Source organism: Mastacembelus armatus, chromosome 17 (assembly GCF_900324485.2).
Source record: "Mastacembelus armatus chromosome 17, fMasArm1.2, whole genome shotgun sequence".
Lineage (NCBI taxonomy): Eukaryota > Metazoa > Chordata > Actinopteri > Synbranchiformes > Mastacembelidae > Mastacembelus > Mastacembelus armatus.
In genome coordinates, this window is record NC_046649.1 from 17,372,956 (window position 1) to 17,392,606 (window position 19,651).

A 19,651-nucleotide genomic window follows, 5' to 3' on the forward strand; every position below is an offset into this window, starting at 1 on the left:
CAACTTTTGCATGATTTTGTACAACAGAACTACAGTAGATCGGCCACTAATAATTAACTGGGGGGAAGTTTTTAGAGAAAAGCGCTTTGGGGGTCACATTGTGGGCTGGTCCCATGATTGGAGAATACAAATGTTTTGCTGTGGAGAAAATCATGTCATCCCGTGAGGTTTACTGCAGCTCCTCTACTTCCACTAATTCAGCAGAGCTATGACTCTACCTTTCCCCCTTAAGTAGTGTACACAGCTGGGCGCAAAGAGGCTCCTCAGCTCGCCGGGCCCTTCTCATGGTTTCATGGTCTAAATTTAAAACGGCCCCAGCCTTAAAAGGTCCTGACGGCGTCTTGTGCATTCTGCGGAGTGGCAGCATTATTTTTGTTCTGTGGACTGCCCTCCTGTCCACTGGCCCTCACCCTGCTTCTTTGCCTGGTTCCGGACTTGCTTTAGATACTTTTGGAATAATAGACTCTTCTTCTTATTTTCAGCTGTTGTGGATTGGTGGATTTTTACTTGTGGTGAGTGGTGTACACATTTTAATTCATTCTTTATTATTCTTATTAGGTCTGTCTCTAATATTGTGGAACTGGTATTGGACTTTGAAACATACTTTGAAACATTGCATTGATTTTTTTTCCTAACATGTTTTAATTTATGTATTTTTCTTGCCCCATAACAAGGTTTTGTTCACTTTAGTTGCTATGCCCTTATAAATTAGACCGCATGTGTCATTGTAGTGAAATATCTATGAGCCTATTGGCCTATGGACACTGGACTGTTTGTGTTTTAAAGCAATGTAGGTCTCTAACCTGAACCCTACCTATTAGAAAGAAGTTGTTTGTTGATCAATCGATTACTGAATGTAAAGAAAAACAAGCAAAAACAAAATAATCTTGATTACCTTTTAATTGTTTGTCTTTTATAAGCAAAAATGCCAAAGATTCAGTAGTTTGGATGTGTAGGATGTCTGTTACTTTGGGATTTGGACTGTCATTTGGACAAAACAAGCATTTTGAATAGGTCAGCACTGTCCTTTGGAAACTATGATGAGAAATTTTCACAGTTTATAGCTTTTTTTATGTACGTTTAATGAATAATCAAGAAAATAATCAACAAGTTAATCAATAATGAGCATTAGCAATGATCTTTTGTTGCAGTCTTGGTACCTACTTGTACCGTACTTTATACTACTAACCTTAATTCAACCAGAGCCTACAAATAAATTAAAAAGTTATAACATTTCTCCGTTGTTCCACTGGATCTTCCCAAGTCATTATATATTAAAAATGTATATTAATCAATATGAGGATGTAGATTACTGAGATAGATGCTGCCATAGTTGACTTACTACCTGCTGCTTCTCTATTTAACACAGTAGAATTAGATTTTAACCAGAGCTAATGCTTTACCTGCTCACACAAAAATGAAATCTCTAAAGCCATCTTAACTTTTCTTAAACATATTTTTAACTTTTGCTGGTTGCCGTTCCTGCTACCCAATTACCACCTCCTACCCAAAACTAACCCCGAGTTCAGAAACCAGTCATTAATAATAACAGTGAGATTGAATTACAGAGCTGGTAAAGTAGCGGACAGTTGTCATTATAAATTGGAGGAGTGGCCCTCAGCATGTCAAAATCATTACAAGTGGAGCTGAAGCAGCAGCATCAGCAGCATCAGCGTCAACAGCAAGAGAAGCATCAGCATCACTATGAGAGCAGCTATTACCTGAGCGCCAAGTCATCTGTTAGCAAGCAGTCGTTCTCGACTCACAAGACCACCAGCCATCGGTAAGAGGGTGGGAGTGATGGAGATGCTGATGGTTGATATTTGAAAAACTGTCAAATAAAAATGAGGGTCTCTTGATGTAACCTGCCACTTCTTTAACTGCTTGATTCAAGCAGACATCTTTCAGATGTTCAGCACTGTACTTTGTGTCTGGTGTGAGGTGTGTTCATCAGTAGGAGAGAAAAAGCCTGCAGTTCAAAGAGTTTTCAGAGAGAGGAGATGCTGCCTCTCTGCTAGTTGGCACCCACCTATAGACGCTCAACATTTATGATGTCAGGATTTTGTATTTTTATAAAAACACGTGGCGACCAGCACCAGCATTTGAATATGTTCCTTTCATATATGTGTTGTTTCTTTTACAAAGCTGAAAGTGGGTTCTTTCATTACATAGACCTAGAACTGGATATTCAAGCTGTCAGGTTAATCAAAACCTTACTGGTCCACATTTTTACTAGGTCGCAAACCAAGACCCCAAATCTTTTTCTTTCAAATCTCAGGTCCAGTCAGGTTGTTAATCTCACCTCAAGTCTTAAATTTTGATACGTTGACCTGAATCTAATCCAATTCTTAAGTCCTGTGCTGTTTGTAATTACATATACAAGATATTGTGCATATGTATGATAGAAAGGAGTAATTAGTTTCTAAAACTATTAAATCATTACAATACTGTCAAAGCCCAGTTAATACAATAGTACAAAGATAATTACAAAATCAGACAAAGGTGAAACAGTTAACTCAAATACCTGATTAGTTGATGACCAGAAAAACTTTAATTAGATATGCTAAAGCATGGTTTAAGTTTCTGTGTGAAGATTTACTGGTTTTTGTTTTTGTTATTTTTTTGTTGAACTTTTGGACAGTTGATCATTGAAAATAAGCAAATATAAGACTTCACCTTGCCTTCTAGCAAACAGTAAAACACATTTTTACTGTCATTTGATGGAAGAAAACGACATAAATAGTGAGAATATCTATAAGTTCCAACACATATGCTGCAGGGATCAGTGTTGCAAAATCCAAAACTTGTGATTTCTAATTAAACATGCGGGTGTATTGTTCATCCTACCTGATTTCTATGCTGATTTTTTAAAAATTCATTTGTATGTGAAATCCAAGGCTTCCTCAAACTATGCTAAGGCTCTATCATGATAGCAAAAGCCAGATTGAATATGTATATATGTTCCATTGTGTCACTAACACTGGTCAACATATAATATGGTCACAGATTTGTGTCCTTCAAGCTGCAGGGTCCAGTGTACATGTTGGAACCACTGCTTTCTAAAAGCGGTCAGGGAAGGAATTTCAGCTGTAGTCAATGACTGCCAGATTTATTCTTGGACAGCAAAGCTATTTCTGTAGATGTGACAAGAGACGTTGCCATTGGGCCAACTGTAAAGACACTGTATGGAAGTCATGAAATTGTAAACAGTTGCACACTGGCTTTTACTAGCATTAAATAGTTAATGACCTTGGTTCAGTGTCCCCATTTCCCAGTCAGATGAGCTAATACAGGTCTCCTAGTAGGTCTGTAACTACTCTCACACCTTGTTTCTTCTAGCAAGGACTGATTACATAACAAGCTTCCAATCGGTATGTTTTTTATGTATATCTTGATACATACTGAAGCTTCTCAGACTGGAATGAATAAAATGTTTTTATCAGCAACTAAAACTTTTTATAGTTTTGACTTTCTGAACCAAAGACGTCCTTTCAACACACTTGGTGAGTCAGCAGGAGAAACAACTTCTTTGCACTGCAGAAATCTTTAGTCTCAAGTCCTGTCGTCGACTTGATCCTGCCTTGCCAGTATAGAATAGACTTTATCAAAGCTGTGCTATGCTGCACTCCTCTGGGCCAAATGGTTAGACTAGGGCAGACTTGGCAGAGATTATAAGTGAAAGCAGTGCTTTAAAATGAACCTTTCCATCATGCTGCTTATCCACCAGCTCCAACTCCATATAAACCCAGCTAACAATAAAGAGTCCTGAGAGGCTGATGAGTAAATGAGTCAGTGTAATGTAGGTCAGGCTCTTAAACGATGGACAGAAATATATCTTTCCTTTCTAAGTACCAGGCTGATGGTGTACGATGAATGTGGCTTTTGTAACCAAAGGGTTTTGTTTTCATTATTTTTAGATAAAATTTTTGTTCTGTCTTTCAGATAACTTTTATTTGATTATTCTCTCATTGCTAAGAATTATGCTTCCTACAGTGTACAGAGTTTCCTTTCACCCTGAGTGATATTAATAGGTAGACAAAATATGGTTTAGATTATCAGACCCACAAACTACAGCCTTCAAAATGATGCTACAGTTCATATGACTGATCTTTTTATTGACTTGTTGACCAAATGAAAAAACGTGAATTATCTCTCACCTTGTCTTGTGTATGTGAGTTGCAGTGTGTTTTTATATCATGTCAATTAGAAATGTCCTGTTGAACTCTGTGGACAATTTTAGTGCAAGTGATGTGACTGTTGTCTGTTCTGTCTAAGCCTAAAAACCTCTGTGAAGACAGAGAAGGGGCAGGAGGTGGTTAAACTGAGCACGCTACCCAAGAGAGCCAAACGCACCTACCTGGCGATGGACACAGACAAAGAAGTTATCGGCTACGTTATTCCTGTATTTAGAGCCAGGTGAGGGAAGAAGATGCAATATCTATTTATATTATTAATGGTATGCATTGATTATGAACATTTTTATTAAAGAACAAGTTTTGAAGTGTATTTTCCTGCTGGCATTTCCACATGTTGGCTTTTTTTGTGTGTGTCCCAGTCATGATACAGTGCGAGAACTGATGGATGCCCAGAAGGAGGAAGCTACAGAGGAGGGGATTAACTATGTCGCAATGAGAAACCTGTTTGTCAGGGAGGCCAGGGAGGCTCTGGATGTTAAAGTGGTGAAGAAAACCAGATCAACACAAATCAAAGAGTCTGTTGAACGCATGGAACTGAGCAGGACGGTAAAATTCTTTTTAGGACTTTGTGGATTTGCAGTGACATGATCATGTCCATTTGAAATGAGCTAATTTCTCATCTAAATCCTATAACTCACATACTGGCTTCATTATTATGCTGTGTAGCTGGATGAGTGGACACAGTTCCGTAGGAAAATGAACCCTGACAACCTGACACACCCTCCCGAGTTTACTGTCAAGCCCCGCGGGCAGACTGTCTGGGAGGGCAAGACTGTCAAGCTGCACTGTACTGTGGCCGGGTGGCCCAGGCCCAAAGTTGCCTGGTGAGATATGTTTTAAGTTCACTGGTTCCCACCTTCTTTGACTCACAAGCAAAAAATTGAAGCAGGCAATCTTAGAGAAGTTTTTATTCAAAGCTCTCAACATCAGTCAAATCTATTTGCCGCACACACACATTCCTCTGCAAACAGGCTCTGAAGACAATGGTAAAAATAAACTAGCTGTTTTTCTGCTGTCCCCAAGGTACAAAAACAATGTGCTCATTGATGTCAAGGCCCACCCTGAGAAGTACACAGTCGAGAGCAATTACAACATGCACTCCCTGGAGATCAAGAAGTAGGTAATCATTCAGCTCATACTGCATGGCCTCGGCTAGAAATAATGAGATCTACCTAAAAAGCACATTACTCCAAACCCAGTGCTTAATGTAGAAAATATTCTGCAGAGTGTTAAATGATGAGGTGCCAGTGATTCATCATGTCTGCACCTTTTATTTTTCAGCTGTGATTTCTTTGATACTGCTCAGTATTACATCTCTGCCCTCAATGTGAAAGGAGAAGCTTCTAGTGTGGCTACTGTTGTTGTCAAACGTAAGTAACTCCGTTCTCTTTCAGATTATTGTTTCTTCTCTCTCAAACTGCTCTTGTTTCTTGAGTTAGAAGTCAAAGTTTTTAGAAGTGCTTTAAAATAGTTCTATTGTAAAGACAAAGCAGTCCAGTTGTATCTAATAGAGTGCAGGGAAGTCCTAAAGGAGGTACTTACTGTAAATGAAAGACTGTTGTTGTGCCCACGCTGTATTATGTATTACTACTGTCACACTCCTGTTATGAGTAAAACAAAGTTACTCACTAATATATTTCCCTCCAGGCTTCCAAACAGGAGAGGAGCCAGGCCCACTTGATCCTAAACCACGTAAGTCACTTTAAAAATTTAATTTAGTGTTTATCTAAATTAAGGAGATGTTATTTTTGTACCAAATGTTATTTCTCAGGAAAATTTAAAAGGCTTAAAATTAAAGTGGGACTGTTTAAATTGACAGCTGTATATCATATTAACTTTCTTTACATTGAGTTATTTGGCTGATGCTTTTGTCTAAAGTGACTTACAATAAGTACAAGAGATAGATATAATCGAAAACTGGGAGTGTGTCCCTTTCAAACAAACGACTGAAAGCCTGTACAGTGCTGCGATACAAGTGCTTCATTTTTTTAACATGATGCAAAGGTTTGAGTTGTAGTCGGCAAAGAAGGTTTTTAGCCTTCTGTGAAAGCTGGGCAGGGACTCTGTTGTCCTGATTTCATAAGGTCCTATTTGCTTTAATGGGAATATTTTTAATTCTGTGCTTTTGTTTCCTCAGATGGTTTCTGCCATGAGCATGGTGTCACCTTTGAGACCACCATCATTGACAAATTTGAAGTGGCCTTTGGCCGTGAGGGCGAGACACTGAGTCTGGGCTGTACTGTCATTGTTTATCCAACTGTGAAGAAATACCAGCCTGAAGTCGTGTGGTACAGAAACTGTAAGTAGACACATAAAATGGAAGTTACACACAGGATAAGTGCTATAGCTAATAGATATATGTGTGGATGGATCTTCTTAAATAAATGGTTCATTCTACCATTATAAATCTATTATACGCAGCCAATCACACCTGTTCGGTTGTTCATTTGTCCAATCAGCTGTGCCCTTGAAGCCCTCTAAATGGGTACACACCCACTGGTCTGGGGAACGTGCCACACTCACTCTAATCCACCTCAACAAGGAAGATGAGGGCTTGTACACCCTGCGTGTCAACACCAAATCTGGCTTTGACACCTACTCAGCCTACGTGTTTGTCCAAGGTAAAGTGCCTGATGGATATTTCAGCTGCAGCTGGTAATTTCTTTACAAATAGAGGAAATTTAACTTTTGAGTTTGAGTTAGTTTTTGAATCCTCTGATTATCAAGTGCTTTAAATTGCATAGATTTCAACAACAGTGTTATGTGCAAGGTAAAGTAAAAGACCACCCAGTGGGGAGCTGTGCAGTTCTGCTGTGTCGTTAAGTGCAGTCTGTGGTGTTTGACTGTTTCTTGTATCTGTCTGCAAGTCAGAAAAGTGTGTGCTCTGTTTAAACTAAACATCCCCAGAATTCCTGTTTAGTATTATCACGATATAGACAATAGATGACTAGATAGCATAGCCAGCTACAGTGCTGCCACATATACTGTACTGTAAAAGTGTAAGTAGGTCAGAAAATGGAAACTGAATATGCAGTGGAGATCGGCCTGATTTAGAAACAGCACTACTCACAAGTGTGTGTGTGTGTGTGTCTTGCTTTGTCAGATGCTGATGTAGAGGTGGAGGGGGTTCCTGTAGCCCCCCTGGATGTTCGCTGTCATGACGTCAACAAAGACTATGTGGTGGTGACCTGGAAGCAGCCAGCAGTGGAGGGCAGCAGCTCCATCCAGGGATATTACATCGACAGGTTGGTCAGCTCAGCCTTTCATGGTTTTTCAGGTTTGTCAGTGTATTATATGAAATTATGATTCAGTTTAAATTGCTTACTTTGTCTATTAGTATATCATTCATACCTGTCTGTAACTCTGTGGGCAGGTAGGATGGTAAATTCCTCAAACCAGCATTTAAGATGGTGCAGTGGAAAGATTTGTACCAGATAATTCATGTTACAGTGTTATTTGTACATCTAATTGATGTGTTTTGTGTTGTTAGGTGTGAGGTGGGCTGCCACCACTGGGCTTTGTGTAATGATGTCCCAGTGAAGTACGCCCGTTTCCCTGTCACAGGGCTGGTGGAGGGGCGTTCGTACATCTTTAGGGTGCGGGCTGTGAACAAAGCAGGAATCAGCCGTCCATCCCGTGTCTCCGAGGCCGTGGTTGCCATGGATCCCTCTGACAGAGCTCGTCTCAGAGGCACGAGACACACCAGATTCCTGCTGACATGCTGAAACATGCCAACACTGATAATGTATTTACTCAACTTTTTTCCCAACAGCTGGACCTTTAGCTCCCTGGACTGGAATGATTAAGTTCACAGAGGAGGATCCCACTGGTATGACAGCATCAAACTGTTACTTCAACAATAGAAGAAATGAAATACTGTACATTCATGAATCATCATGTTAGACACTGAACTTCCAAATGGGTCAGCAGTTGATAGTGACGTGGCATTTTAAACTGGCCTCTTGTGATGTGATGACATGAAAAGCAGGATGGATAAGATTGGTATACAGTGTCTGTTAAAAGTAGAAGTTGTTTTGTTTTCCTCCAAAGTCACCTGGTGACATCCTCCAAATAATGTGAGCATCCTCTTGTCTTCCCAGTGGGCGTGGTCCCTGGAGAACCAACTGATGTTGTGGTTACCGAGGCAACCAAGAGCTACGTGGTGCTCGCCTGGAAGCCTCCGGTCCAGAGAGGTCACGAGGGAGTCATGTATTACATTGAGAAGGTGAGGAGAAAACAAACTGTCTGATGTGGAAACAGTCAATCAACTGGTTGATTCTCAAACAGGAATATTTGATTTTTTTCTGTGACATTAAAATAAAAATGTTTGGGTTTTTGAATGTTGACCATACAAAACAACCAATTTAAGTATGTTACTTAAACATGGGCTTTTTTGTGTTTTATGAATCAATCAAGCCATTAATAGAGAAATAATAACTAATAATGACAATAATCAATAGTCAATCTCTTGTAAGTAGCATTACATACATATAAGGCTTGATTCTGAAGGCACTGTTAAATTACTTATGCACCACTATTTTTGTTTTATCAACTATATTTAATGCCTGTTTACTTTAGGAAAGAATGAATCATCATGTGTTATTTGTTATCTGGTTTAATTTATTGTTAACAGTAATGGCTTTCATTCTTCATACAATACACTACAATAAAACAATGTTGTTTTGCATTGCTGCATATACCCTAATAAATAATTCCGGTCAAGTCAGCAATTCTTAGTCTAGAGTTCAGGATTTTTACCAAGGAAGGAGAACAGAGAAAATTTGCTGCTCCAAATTTTTTATTTTTTTTAATTTTTCAGACATTTGAATTCAACCTATGAAAGTACACGTTGCTTTAAGCCATGACAAACATCACTGTTTATATGGACATGTTATAAATTCCAGTTGTCAGATATCATTAATTGCTGTCATGTTATTTTCTGTGTCTTCACATGTCACTGGTCCTCTGTCAACCTCAGTGTATTTCAGGAACAGACACCTGGCAGAGGGTGAACACTAGTGCACCAGTCAAGTCTCCCCGCTTTGCCCTGTTTGACCTGGCAGAGGGTAAATCCTACAGCTTCCGTGTGCGCTGCTGCAACTCTGCTGGTGTCAGCGAGCCCTCTGTATCCACAGGAGAAATCACAGTCGGAGATAAACTGGGTGAGCCATCAGGGCCTACGCTTATATCAAGCCAGGCGCTACATACAGAGACTCTGGACTACATCAGCTGAAATCATGATATAATTTGTTTATTGCACAGCCCTATTCTTTCATTAAACACTGCTGCACCTTTCTGCATCACACCATGTTCTGCCTCATCCCAACTGATTGTATCCCCTCTCTGCTACTTTCTTATTTTCTTGCATCCTTCTTTCTTAACAGACTTGCCCTCTGTTCCAAGCATCCCAGTGGCCACAAGGAACACTGCCACATCAGTGGTAGTGTTCTGGAAGGCCTGTAAGGATGTCAAACATCTGGTCGGTTATTATATTGAATGTAGTGTGGTGGGCACTGATGTCTGGATGCCTTGCAACAACAAACCTGTCAAGCAGACCAGGTAGGCACAGTTACAGCCAATTAAAATGCTTGTCTTGCTGCTGCTTAAGGGGTTGAAATGTGTTTTTTTAGATTGGATAATAGCAAAAAGCATGCAAACACTGTACACAATGCTGGTCCAATAAATACATGTGAATTACTTTGATTTTTCTTAGTTTTATTGTCATTATCCATTAGCCTATATGATTAGCTGTACCAAAGTTAAAAACAAGTCTTTGAGACCTTTGCTAAATAATGAAAGTAATAATAATAATAATAATATAATGATAATAAAAAATGGTAAAACATAGTATAATGGTAATAAATTTGGTCCAGCAAACTGGCAGAAATGTTTTTGTAACTTCCATCTTCTGTTTGTATTAACTATATTCAGGTTTGTATGCCATGGCCTGACCACTGGGGCAAACTACGTGTTTAGAGTGAAGGCAGTCAACCCTGCTGGATACAGCCAGAGCTCCCCTAATTCGGATGCACTTGTTGTACTACCTGCCATATGTGAGTGTCTTCATCATAACTCATCTCCATTATTCACTTTGCTTCTAGTGTGCAAGCCATTCTCCCTCCCTCTCCTCCAACCTCTGAACTATTTTAAAACATTTATTTATCCTGGGAATGATTGAATGCACTTTTTTTTCCAAAAAGACCTTTAAGAAATTCATATAGTTCTGCACATTCACACAAGACCTTCCACCCTTTGTTCTTTGCCAGTGAGCTGTGGGAGCCTCTTAACTCATCTTTGTTAATGAACCTCATTAACTTTCCACACTACTTTTCCTCTTCCTAACCAAAATATGTAATTATTTAAAGCTTTGTTTGTATTTGTCTATGATTTTGTCATAATAGAGAAGGCTTCTCAAATATCTCCTCTTTGGTAGATAAATCCTACTGTATTTTTATATGTGACGGCTTGTGGATGCACCTGCATGACATTCTCATCACCAACATTTGATTTTGAGCCTAATGAGAATCTCAGCGAGCATCTGAGATTTTCATAGCTTCAAGGCTGCCCTGCTTCTGGCACTGAGTGTAAGTACCCAGTGTAGTGACCCTTAAAATATGTATTGCTTGCGTGCACTTATTTAATTGCTGTGAAATCTTAACACTAATGACCACTAATATTTGGGCAATTTCAGGCCATGTGTATGATGTGATATATTGGACTGAATGTTTCATTAAGAGAAATGGACTTTTTTCAGTTTCTCTTCCAATCTCCTCCAATTCTCTTTCACTAAATGCTGACCAGCTTATCTACTCTTTTCATAGCTGTCCCTGGGAAGTCCACTGGCGTGACCTTGCTGGAGGCCGTCAAGGACTACATGGTGCTGGGCTGGAGCCCGCCTGCTAACAATGGAGGCGCTGATATCAGGGGATACTTTCTGGACTATAGGACTGTGAAGGGAAACGCTGTTGGAAAATGGCATGAATTGAACCACAAGGCATTGACTACAACCTCCTATAAAGTAAGTTCCTTCATAAGCAACTTTAGTTTTTCCATGAAATGTAATTTTGTTTACAAATGACAAAGCACAAATTCATTTAGCTACTAAATATGTATTGTCATTGAAAACTGTTCTTCAAAGTTACATGATTTTTTTGTTTGCCAGCCCAAAACAATTTGTTAATTGTTTCTCATCATGTGTATTTGTCTTTCTTTAGGCTGAGAACCTGAAGGAGAACGTCTTCTACGAGTTCCAGGTGCGGGCCATGAATATGGCAGGTGTGAGCAAAGCTTCTCTGCCCAGTGCGTCTCTGGAGTGCAAGGAGTGGACCCTCACTGTGCCAGGTATAGGACAACTTTAGACAGACTCACAGGTCAAGTCATGGTAAGATTAATTTCAAGTGGGTTATTTAATGAAAGTGTCACAACACATCTTACAAAAGACAATGAAGCCAACTGAAGTACTGACAGCCTGAACGAAAAACAGTAAAAAATGATGATGGTTTACAATAGTATTTGAAAAATAAATATTAAATACAGTAAATACTATGTATGTCAAATGTATTTAATATTTGAGAATCTTAAATTCAATGTTTTTTGAAGTATCCCACAAATTTTCAGAAGCACACTGAAGCACTGATTATGTTTCCTTCCTTTGGTCCCCCCAAGGTGTTCCTGTTGGTCTTCATGTCCTGGAGATTCGTGACACCTCTGTTGTGGTCCTGTGGGAGACACCTACTTTTGATGGCCGCACCCCTGTCAATGGATACTATTTGGATTTCAAGGAGGCTTCTGCTGGAGAGGAGTGCTGGAAGGCTGCCCATGAAAAGGTCAACAAGATGAAATATATGAAGGTGAGGGTGATGACTGTTGTATATTAAGGATATAAATTCTGGTTTTGATAACATGTTCCTTCTGCATATATCTATGAGGAAAGATATATATAAATGATGAATTTAGTGTTTTTAAGTATCTCTCTTTCTCTCATTATGTTTCCGTCCAGGTGACTGGGCTTAAAAGTGGTACATCCTACGTCTTTCGTGTGCGTGCTCAAAATCTTGCTGGAGTCGGAAAGCCCTCTGAACTCGTAGGTCCAGTCCTGGCCAAGACTCTCCCTGGTGAGTTCAATTGTTATGTAACTCACAACTTCAGTTACACAGTGTTCCAACGGGGGTCTGGAAAATCTGGAAAAGTAGGGAAAATTGCTTTTTTTTTTCATTACTGATACATGACTCGATGTTTTATATGGACTGTGATATATTTTATTACTTGCTGCTGAAGTCTGCTGAAGTTTAAGAGCTGAAATGCCAGTGATGAACATGTCCAGTAACCATTTACTATGTCTTCCTCAGGCACCAAAGAGATTTATGTGGATGTTGATGATGACGGTGTCATCTCTATGATCTTTGAATTCCCTGAGATGAAACCAGGCTCTGAGTTTGTTTGGTCCAAGAATTACCAGGCCATCGACGCCTCTCGTCTGACTATCGTCAGTGAACAGGGCAAGTAAGTATCACATGTGTTGTCACACAACTTTCAGGGACCTGAATGACTCTGCTCATCTGATTCCTCTTTCCTCACCTGTTGTCCCTGTATGTCCTTGTCTCCAGGTCCAGGGCGATATTCAACAGTCCTTCCCTGGAGGACCTGGGCACCTTCTCCTGTGTGGTTACTAACACTGATGGCATCTCGTCCAGCTTCACACTCACCGAGGAGGGTGAGTCTTTGCTTCTCTGCTCCTCTGCGCCTGAAACCTGATTTGCTTCTTATTTGTTTGGGTGTTAAACCTGTGAGAGGGGCGCCTTCCTTTTTCAACAGTTGCATCCAACTGACCTCTGTTACACCCTGGGGTATATATATGTTGTCTCAAATTGTTCAGTGCTGTTTTTCTGTCAGAGTTGTACGTGATATGTAGCATTCTGGACACCATTAATGGTAGACTTTTCTAAAATACTGTTAAATAAAAAACAGTAAAGTTATTAGGAAGAGTCATGCTTAAAGGGTTTGCAGAGGTCACACAGTTCATTATTTTGCCACTGTTGCTGTTGTTGTTTGACAGGTCTCAAGCGTCTGCTGGAGATCAGTCATGACCACAAGTTCCCTGGTGAGTATTCCTTCACAGCATAGATACTGTGAATACCACATTCTCTTTGTACTTTACCAAGATAGTCTCTTTTATTTGGTTTCTAATGCATATATTTTATATAGTGCATTTGTTTAGGCTATTATACAGTAGTTACCAAACCATGTTTACTTCATGCACCATGTACCTAGCTACACAGAAAATATGTAGTTGGTTTAACAAAATTTGGTTTTCTCCAGTTATTCCCTTTAAAACTGAAATGGCCATGGAGTTGCTCGAGAAGGGTCGTGTGCGGTTCTGGACTCAGGTGGAGAAGTGCACTTCTGCCTGCCAAGTGGAGTATGTCTTTAATGACCTCATCATTTCTCATGGACAGGTATGAAACCTACTGAAATCTCAGTACTCATGTGTTTTAGTCATGATGTCCCATAGACTCAGTCTTAATGTAGGTCATTTTCTATGACCTAATCACAGGATTACAACTGATGAATTGTGGTTTGTGTGTTTACTTATCGCTTCCAGAAATACACCATGAACTTTGACAAGAACACCGGCATCATTGAAATGTTTATGGACTCTCTGGAGGTCACTGACGAGGGAACTTATACCTTTAATCTGGTGGATGGCAAAGCTAAGGGTACAACCAGTCTGGTCCTCATTGGAGAAGGTGAGACATCAAATTCAATCTTTACTTCCTGATTAATGTTGCACACACAGATTGGTCAGAATATTGATGGTAAATATGAATACACACCTGCAGACCTTTCCACTACGAGCTGTGCTCTGCCAATGGTGTTGTACTTGCTGCAGTTAAATTATATGCCCACTGAGGGGCAGAAGAAGACAATCTTTTCTTTACTGCCGTGCCTTCTTTATGCTTGTATATGGTTTTCTGATGCACTTTTCAGTGATAGAAGTGATTTTAATGCAGGGAATCTGGGATTTAACATTGACATTTTCTTTGCTGTTCTCCAGAATTCATGGAGCTGCAAAAGAAATCACAGTTTGAGAGGGCAGAGTGGGTCAGGAAACAAGGTAAGAGATCTCACTATTGTACAACAAATGTTTAACACAAATATGTTTCTCTAATTGTTTTCCCCTGATTTTTTGCAGGTCCTCACTTTGTTGAGTACCTTGACTTTGTTGTTACGTCGGAATGTGATGTGCTGTTGAAATGCAAAGTAAGAAATTATTTGTGCCGCTTTAAATTTTGTAAAGAAGGGGCAACACAAATGGTTGCAATTCATGTGGCACATCTTATTTCCACCTTTCTTCATTCTGCCAACAGGTAGGAAATGTCAGACCAGAGACGGAGATCACCTGGTCTAAGAACAGCATCGAGATTGCAGAGGGTGATGAGGATGCTAAGAAAATTGGGAAAAAGGACAACGAGCTGACCTTTAATATCGGAAAGGTCAGCCCGTTAGACAGCAGCCATACTTTGTAAAAAGTTGTGAGCTTATGAAAGAGCTAAAAGCCATGCTTGTGATGCAGCTGTGCTTCCATCGTAGAGCTAGACATGATGTTATGCTTCCAACCATCCCTCTCTGACACACAGATTCATAAATGATTAAACACTTTTAAAAATATTCCTCCTCCTGCTGGAGTTTTGCTGGAGGTAGCACGTCTGCATGTCATCCTTGGGAATCAGAACAGACATATTTAGCACGGCCGACTATCTTTTGAAGGCTTCACTTTTAATTCTTATTCTGCCATTGTATATTTTTATATCATAGACTTAGTGGTCATTAAATTTCATGGCCATTTCAGCATTTATGACCATGTAGTGTAAATGCATCGTGTAGCTCGTCTGTGTGATTAATTCATTCACTTCATTTCTCAGAATGTAATGTCAGTTTAACTCTCTGCCCATCTTACCCAGATACTTGGAAAGCTGTCCTTTCCAAGCTCTGCTGACGTTTAGAGTACCCTTACACTGAAACTGTACAAGCATTACTCATAATGAGAGGGCTGGTGTCACTGCATCAGCTCAGGAGCAGGCGGCCTGTTCATTGCCACTCCTGTTACTCGCATTTGCATTAACTGGCTTATCTGTCTGATTCACAGTGGGTTATTAAGCAGCAGAAAGAGAATGAAAAAGAAGGAAAAAAGCCACCCACAGACAACATCCCCATGCCTGCAAGACCCAAAGTCTGGACATAATCTTTGCTGCCATAAGTTGATGCCTATAATTTCTTCCTGTGTCCTCCTCGTCTTGCCGTTGTCATGTTTTCCTTTTAACACCTGCAGCCTCATGGGAGGCAAAAAAGCTTGCCTTTTCAGTTTAATTGGTCTCTGTCTGGCTCTCCTGTCTGTTCTCTGTCCTAAGGATTATAGTGTAGTTCCTTCTTTTAGCAGTAACAGTGAATTTATTGTTGCCTCAAGGATACTAATGATGCTTTTACTTCAAACTCTAGCTCTCCAAGAAGGATGCAGGTGTTTATGAAGTCTTCCTAAAGGATGACAGAGGCAGAGATAAGAGCACCTTCAATCTGACAGATGCAGGTAACGTCTTATTTTCAGTTAATGAAAAAGTGGAAATGAATTTTATAAATAAATAAAAAATAAAGTCATCAATGAATATGACATTAATTGTTATTCTCTTATTTTTTCACAGGATACCAAGCTGTGTTGAATGAGTTATTCAGGGTTATTGGTGAGTCTTTAAATGTCACCCTTACCAAGTATTGATGAAGCACCAAACACAGGTCACCCCTTACAGAAAACCACAGAAAGAAGCATGCTAATAATTTTCAGCATAAACTATTAGCAGCCACAAATGGAACAATTGATTTCTTTATTGTGTGCTATTATTTGCTAGAGTTACCATGAAACGTTTTTAAATGGCCGCTTTCTGTTCTTTTCATCCCAGCCAACTCATCCAGTGAAATCAAAGTCATAAGTACTGAACACGGCATCATCCTCTACTCTACGGTCACATATTACAATGAGGACCTGCGTGTTGCTTGGCTCCACAAGTATGTAAAATGAACCTACTCCTGTATGGTATTCTACATGGTTTTCTGATTCCATACACTTGTCAGGTGCAACAAACCAGTGCCGTTCATATGATAGATAATAAAAGGTGTCATTCATTTTACTAAGTGAAATAATTTGACCAATACTATAAATAGCACACATGAAAACATATTGATGTTATTAGTAAAATGTTGTTACCCAAAAGGTTTATTAACATCTTTATTCCCCAGGCAGGTTAAAGCCAACATCAGAAGAATACTGTTTAAATGATGATGACACAGGTCTCTCATGTTGCCATAACACAGGGATATGAAATTGCCGTCTCCTATTTAAATCTTGCTTTTCAGTGTGTTTCATCCTCTCACTGTAAACGTTTAGTAATTAAAACAAAACAAAAGGCATTACATGATATCCATTTCCTCAACAGAGAAGCTAAGATTGCTGCCTCAGAGAGAGTTAAGGCTGGGGTCACAGGAGAGCAACTTTGGCTTAAGATCAATGAGCCCACTGAGAAGGACAAAGGCAGATACACCATGGACATCTTTGATGGCAAGGGCAGTGTAAAGAGATTCGTTGATTTGATTGGGCAGGGTGAGTACAACTTTTAAAGTCAAAAGGAGACATTGTGGCAATTTTTATAATTAGGGGGCTGAAGAACAATAAGTTGATATTTTTTCTGGTGCAGCATGGGAAGAGGCATTTGAAGAGTTCAAAAGGCTCAAGTAAGTAACCAAACTCATCTGATCCTTTTCTTGTGTAATTCAGCATTTGTGTCTGAACAGGATGTTTACACAAATAAACATCAACAGTTGCCACAATATTAAAATAGGCTGTAGGCCTATGTATTCTGTGAACCCTTCCTGAGGCACTCAAAACACATTTCCTGACATTGTATAGCTTAAAAAAATGTGTTAACTCTTCTGCCTCCAATGTTGTTTTCAGACTCATCTGACAATGTGTTTTTCCCTTTTCAGGGCAGCAGCAATTGCAGAGAGAAGTAAGTGGTTATTTATTCTTTGGTTTCTCCCAGGAGATGTCGCTATATGAAACATTTTTCTTGATATGAAGGGTACTTCAGTTGGAATAAAATTTCTTAACTTGGATTCTGTGAAATTTAAGACGCATGAGACTGTTAGTCATAATATTAAGATCTTTTTCATGGAAATGGGCTTTTCTGGAGATGAAATGTCCACACTGCTGAAAGACAGAATTGAAGAAAGGAAATTTCCATTGAAAAATAATTTAAAACATCGTTCATACATGGTGGGGAGTAAAAATCTTGCAATATGTTTTGTGACGGATGGCTCACTTACCAGTTTAAAAATCAGTTTCTGCTGAATATTATGTTGTAACCAGACAAATGTTGCATAGTGTGGCTGACTGATGGTTGGCATTTGCTTCTTGGCTCACTCTTGTATTTCTTGTTCAGATCGTGCTCGTGTTATTGGAGGCTTGCCAGATGTGGTTGCAATCCAAGAGGGCAAGGTAAATAAATCAGATTTGCGCTCTGTTAATACACTGTGATAAGTTCTTTGTCTCCTATACAAACAAATCCCTGCAATCATCTTCTTCTCTTTAGTCCCTGAACCTGACTGGCAATGTCTGGGGTGACCCTGTACCTGAGGTGTCCTGGACAAAGAATGATAAGCTGTTGGTATCTGACGAGCGCTACAAACTGAAGTTCGAGCAAGGGAAGTTTGCCAGCATCACGATTGCCGCTGTCACCACGACCGACTCTGGCAAATACGCTCTCCTGGTCAAGAACAAGTACGGCACAGAGGCGGGCGAGTTCACAGTCAGTGTCTACAACCCAGATGATGAGGAGGCCAAGGAGGAGAAGAAAGACTAAAGAATGGTGCAGTGTGGTGGAAAAAAAGCAGAAAGGAGCAAATGGGCAAAGCGTTTTACCCTGACACATGCAGGTGTACCAAAGCAGTTTAAATAAATAATGAATACAGCTCCTACCCCCTGCGTCTTTCATGTGCTGGGATTAAGAGCTTTGGGCATTGCTGGTTGTGTATAAATGTGTGCTTGTAGTCATGACGTCTTCTCTCACTTCTGGCCACTATTAGAGGTTAATATAATGTTTGAGAGGGGGTTCATTTTTACAATACCAGTAGAAACAAAACAGTTTTCTCATATTACAGTATTAGATGTGGTTAACCCTTGACCTCGTAAACCACATCGGTCTGAGAATTATGTACTGTAAAAAATTGAAAGAATTATGTCATGAACATCTCACCAAATTTTTGCTTTTTGTTAAGAGACATTGGAAAAAGTGTGAGTGGGCATGTCACAGGCTCCACTGATAAGAGCTCCTGGTGTCTGTTTCTAAACTGCTGTTATATGTATTTGTACTGTGTGCATGTATGTTGCTTATGTTTTTTTGCGAGCTATGAGAATCAGCCAGTGCAACTGTTTTTAGGAGAGGTGGATCAGTGTGAATGTGACAACACACACACAAGTCCAAACTGGTTCATTCAAGGTGTCCCACACAGCCGGGTGCAAAGTAGTACAGGCACAGCTGGCAAACTTTAAGAGGTATTTCTGTAGAAGTCTTAAAAACTTAGCAGAAAATTGTGTTAAAGGTGGAAATAAATATAGGCATAATAGAAAGAAAGCATACAGAAAAACAGCCATGCAGTCGGCTGTTTTGTCTGCAGCTCTAGTCTGTTTTCTCTTTAAGGCACACATTGTAATAAAGCTGCATCCACTTTACAAAGGTTTTTCCCTTTTCTTTACACAATCTCCCAGTAGTAAAGCTGAAGCATTAATGATGGTTTGTTAGAAAACAGCATTTTTAATAGTGCCCTCTGATTCCTGTTGGCTTTCACTTAATCAGAAGTTCCCAAAGTGAGGTTCTGGACCCAAAAAAGGGTCGTCAAGGCGGGGCCAAAGGTGCCAAGAGTCTGAATGCGTACTAAAACATTTCTTCCATCAATAAAGTTACTTTTTGCAGAGACATACTTTAATTATTTTGTGTCAATGGCCTCTGAGATAAGTGCCCAGATCAAAGTCTTAACAGTGAAGGTGCTATATAGTGTAAGAAGCAGCAGTGTAATTGACCCTAACTAATTTAGGTCTGTCACAGCAGCTGTGACTGTGAGTGACTGCGCTGCCACCGTGCGGCTCCTTGTCCCATTAACTTCAGCTGTTTGGAGCCACAGTCACCACGTCAGGAGGCTTTTGAGAAGCTACGCGGACGAAGACATGGAGATCAACTGAAGACACCATACCGATTTTCACCGACAGCCTCCAGCTGAAGTAACCGACAGGTAAATGCTCACCGACAGGATGATTTCAGTCACAGAGGCCGTCGGTGATAACGCATTTTTCTGACCCTACCGTCGGCTAACGTTAGCTAGCCTGGAGCTGGCTAACGTCGTCTAGCTACAGC

At 39.9% G+C, this 19,651-nt stretch overlaps 1 protein-coding gene across 2 annotated transcripts; it reads left to right on the plus strand.

Annotated features, from left to right (window-relative positions):
* The first annotated feature begins 357 nt into the window (after positions 1 to 357).
* myom1a (myomesin 1a (skelemin)) lies at positions 358 to 18,218 on the plus strand. Of its 2 annotated transcripts, XM_026313089.1 has the most exons (37): positions 358 to 512; positions 1,569 to 1,783; positions 4,276 to 4,416; positions 4,556 to 4,742; positions 4,863 to 5,020; positions 5,220 to 5,312; positions 5,478 to 5,566; positions 5,844 to 5,888; positions 6,334 to 6,495; positions 6,656 to 6,817; positions 7,300 to 7,441; positions 7,687 to 7,886; positions 7,969 to 8,025; positions 8,297 to 8,421; positions 9,175 to 9,358; positions 9,581 to 9,755; positions 10,128 to 10,249; positions 11,018 to 11,214; positions 11,411 to 11,537; positions 11,862 to 12,046; positions 12,196 to 12,310; positions 12,545 to 12,698; positions 12,803 to 12,909; positions 13,252 to 13,296; positions 13,515 to 13,651; positions 13,798 to 13,942; positions 14,251 to 14,310; positions 14,389 to 14,456; positions 14,564 to 14,689; positions 15,693 to 15,780; positions 15,893 to 15,931; positions 16,148 to 16,253; positions 16,682 to 16,845; positions 16,940 to 16,976; positions 17,229 to 17,251; positions 17,684 to 17,739; positions 17,834 to 18,218. In XM_026313089.1, the coding sequence occupies exons 2-37, from the start codon at positions 1,623 to 1,625 to the stop codon at positions 18,101 to 18,103; spliced, it is 4,452 nt and encodes a 1,483-aa protein (XP_026168874.1). In that variant the 5' UTR covers positions 358 to 512; positions 1,569 to 1,622; the 3' UTR covers positions 18,104 to 18,218. The 2 variants fall into 2 exon arrangements, with proteins under 2 accessions (XP_026168874.1, XP_026168875.1); XM_026313090.2 differs by lacking the exon at positions 1,569 to 1,783.
* Positions 18,219 to 19,651: the final 1,433 nt, after the last annotated feature.